Genomic DNA, 3,136 nt, shown 5'->3' with positions numbered 1-3,136 from the left:
AATCCATTGATCTGTCTGTCTGTCTGTCTGTCTGTCTGTCTGTCTGTCTGTCTGTCTGTCTGTCATCTATCTATCTATCTATCTATCTATCTATCTATCTATCTATCTATCTATCTATCTATCTATCTATCTATCTATCTATCTATCTATCATCTGTCTACCAAAAAACCCACCCACCCACCGCCTATCTATCTATCTATCTATCTATCTATCTATCTATCTATCTATCTATCTATCTATCTATCTATCTATCTATCTATCTATCTATCTATCTATCATCTGTCTACCAAAAAACCCACCCACCCACCATCTATCTATCTATCTATCTATCTATCTATCTATCTATCTATCTATCTATCTATCTATCTATCTATCTATCTATCTATCTATCTATCTATCTACCCACCCATTCATCTATCTATCTATCTATCTATCTATCTATCTATCTATCTATCTATCTATCTATCTATCTATCTATCTATCTATCTATCTATCTACCAAAAAACCCACCCACCCACCGCCTATCTATCTATCTATCTATCTATCTATCTATCTATCTATCTATCTATCTATCTATCTATCTATCTATCTATCTATCTATCTATCTACCCACCCATCAATCCATTGATCTGTCTGTCTGTCTGTCTGTCTGTCTGTCTGTCATCTATCTATCTATCTATCTATCTATCTATCTATCTATCTATCTATCTATCTATCTATCTATCTATCTATCATCTGTCTACCAAAAAACCCACCCACCCACCGCCTATCTATCTATCTATCTATCTATCTATCTATCTATCTATCTATCTATCTATCTATCTATCTATCTATCTATCTATCTAATCTCTTTACCTACCTACATATCCATCCACCATCTACTTACTATCTATATAGCTACCTACTTATCTATCTATCTATCTATCTATCTATCTATCTATCTATCTATCTATCTATCTATCTATCTATCTATCATCTGTCTACCAAAAAACCCACCCACCCACCGCCTATCTATCTATCTATCTATCTATCTATCTATCTATCTATCTATCTATCTATCTATCTATCTATCTATCTAATCTCTTTACCTACCTACATATCCATCCACCATCTACTTACTATCTATATAGCTACCTACTTATCTATCTGTATATCTATCTATCTACTTACCTATTTGTATATCTGCCTACCTATCTATCTATATATCTATCTCTTTACTTACCTACATATCCATACAACATCCATCTACCTACCTACCTACCTACCTACCTACCTACCTATCTACTTACCTATCTGTATATCTGTCTACCTATTTGTCTATATACCTACCTACCCATCCATCCATCTATCTATCTACCTATCTATCTACCTACTTACCTATTCATCTCTCTCTCTCTCTCTCTCTCTCTCTCTCTCTCTCTCTCTCTCTCTCTCTCTCTCTATCTACCTATCTGTTTACCTGCATGTCTGCCTACCTACCTATTTATCTATCTTTGTTCCTCCACAGCAATCAATTCATGGCGATAACCTTAACCCAAACCTGTCTTTGAGAAACATATTTACGGTCCATATTTTTGTCTTTTTGTAGTTGTTTGAATGTGTGATGCCATAAGATGGCAGCAATGCAGTACAAATAAAAATGCACCGTTTGCCTTTGGGTTAAACTGTTCATTATCTTAAACAGCATGGACAGTGGTCAACTTATTCAGGGACAGTGACCAAAGGCAACAATCGAACTTAGCTCCACAAGACCCAAGTAGCTGTGTAGCACCTGAGCTACATGTTGCGCTAACATGTTACAAGTGTAGCTCCAGTTAGCAGGAATAAAATTAGAGTATAGGCCAACAGAAAGTGCTTATTAGGATGAATTCGATTCTGATAAGCCACTGACATGACAATACATTAAATCTAAGTAAAATTTAAATATAAGGCCATTTGATTCTCCCTCTTCAGGGTAAACAAGTTACACGCCTGTGAATGTGAGCGAATGCTAAAAAAAGAAACAGGTCAGGCCCTTCCCTCTGTGCCCACGTTCCTAAAACAGGCTGTTCTCCTTATAGCTCTGCCTGGTTCTAAAGTGACTCGGTCAGACTCCAGCATTACCAGCGGAACTTTCAGCGTTAATCTGGCATGGCAGGACAGTCAGTCAGTATTTCTCATGGAATCTCATGCCCCGTACGGCATAACCAACATTTTGTAAGCGACGACCTAGACAAATGTACAGAAGTCCATCACTTGTTCGCGTTACCCGGACTTTCCCTGCCTGTACCAAGAGTGGGCACTGATATCAGTGATACTGAGGATTTAGGAGAACCCCAGTTTCGAATCATACTAGACGTGACCCAGTTCAGACCGGAAGATATACTTATCCAGGTGTTCGAGGGCTGGCTGTTGGTGCGAGGGCAGCACGGGGTACGGATGGATGAGCACGGATTTGTGTCGCGAAGCTTTACCAGGCAGTACCGGCTGCCGGATGATCAACTACGGGTGGAGGATCTGACCGCCATGCTGTGTCACGATGGAATTCTGGTGGTGGAGACCAAAGAAAAATGGTGGACAGTGTCTGATTAGTGGAGTTGTTGTGCTTCTCGTTACATAGGCGGAGAAAGAATGGACTGATGGACGCTTTTTGTTCTGAGTGGTACAAAGTATATAATAAAAGGTTTGTTGGTTGAGACCTGTATGTTTGTGAAATGTATACAAACTGTAATATATATATATATATATATATATATATATATATATATATATATATATATATATATATATATATATATATATATATATATATATTTATTTATATATATACGTATATACAGTGTATCACAAAAGTGAGTACACCCCTCACATTTCTGCAAATATTTTATTATATCTTTTCATGAGACAACACTATAGAAATAAAACTTGGATATAACTTAGAGTAGTCAGTGTACAACTTGTATAGCAGTGTAGATTTACTGTCTTCTGAAAATAACTCAACACACAGCCATTAATGTTTAAATAGCTGGCAACATAAGTGAGTACACCCCACAGTGAACATGTCCAAATTGTGCCCAAATGTGTCGTTGTCCCTCCCTGGTGTCATGTGCCAAGGTCCCAGGTGTAAATGGGGAGCAGGGCTGTTAAATTTGGTGTT

General features: G+C 37.6%; 1 protein-coding gene across 1 annotated transcript; it reads left to right on the top strand.

The window, feature by feature from the left end:
* Nucleotides 1-2,081: 2,081 nt before the first annotated feature.
* hspb3 (heat shock protein, alpha-crystallin-related, b3) lies at nucleotides 2,082-2,677 on the top strand. The gene has a single exon (XM_063018153.1). The coding sequence runs from the start codon at nucleotides 2,131-2,133 to the stop codon at nucleotides 2,569-2,571; it is 441 nt and encodes a 146-aa protein (XP_062874223.1). The 5' UTR covers nucleotides 2,082-2,130; the 3' UTR covers nucleotides 2,572-2,677.
* Nucleotides 2,678-3,136: the final 459 nt, after the last annotated feature.

The sequence above is a fragment of the Trichomycterus rosablanca genome, chromosome 21 (assembly GCF_030014385.1).
Source record: "Trichomycterus rosablanca isolate fTriRos1 chromosome 21, fTriRos1.hap1, whole genome shotgun sequence".
In the NCBI taxonomy this organism is placed as follows: domain Eukaryota; kingdom Metazoa; phylum Chordata; class Actinopteri; order Siluriformes; family Trichomycteridae; genus Trichomycterus; species Trichomycterus rosablanca.
The sequence above is the reverse complement of the archived record's forward strand: the minus strand, read 5'-3'. Positions and strand labels throughout refer to the sequence as shown.

Bases quoted from the DNA above. Each gene is read 5' to 3' on its own strand.
- hspb3 (XM_063018153.1), top strand. From the start codon at position 2,131: ATGGCAGGACAGTCAGTCAGTATTTCTCATGGAATCTCATGCCCCGTA.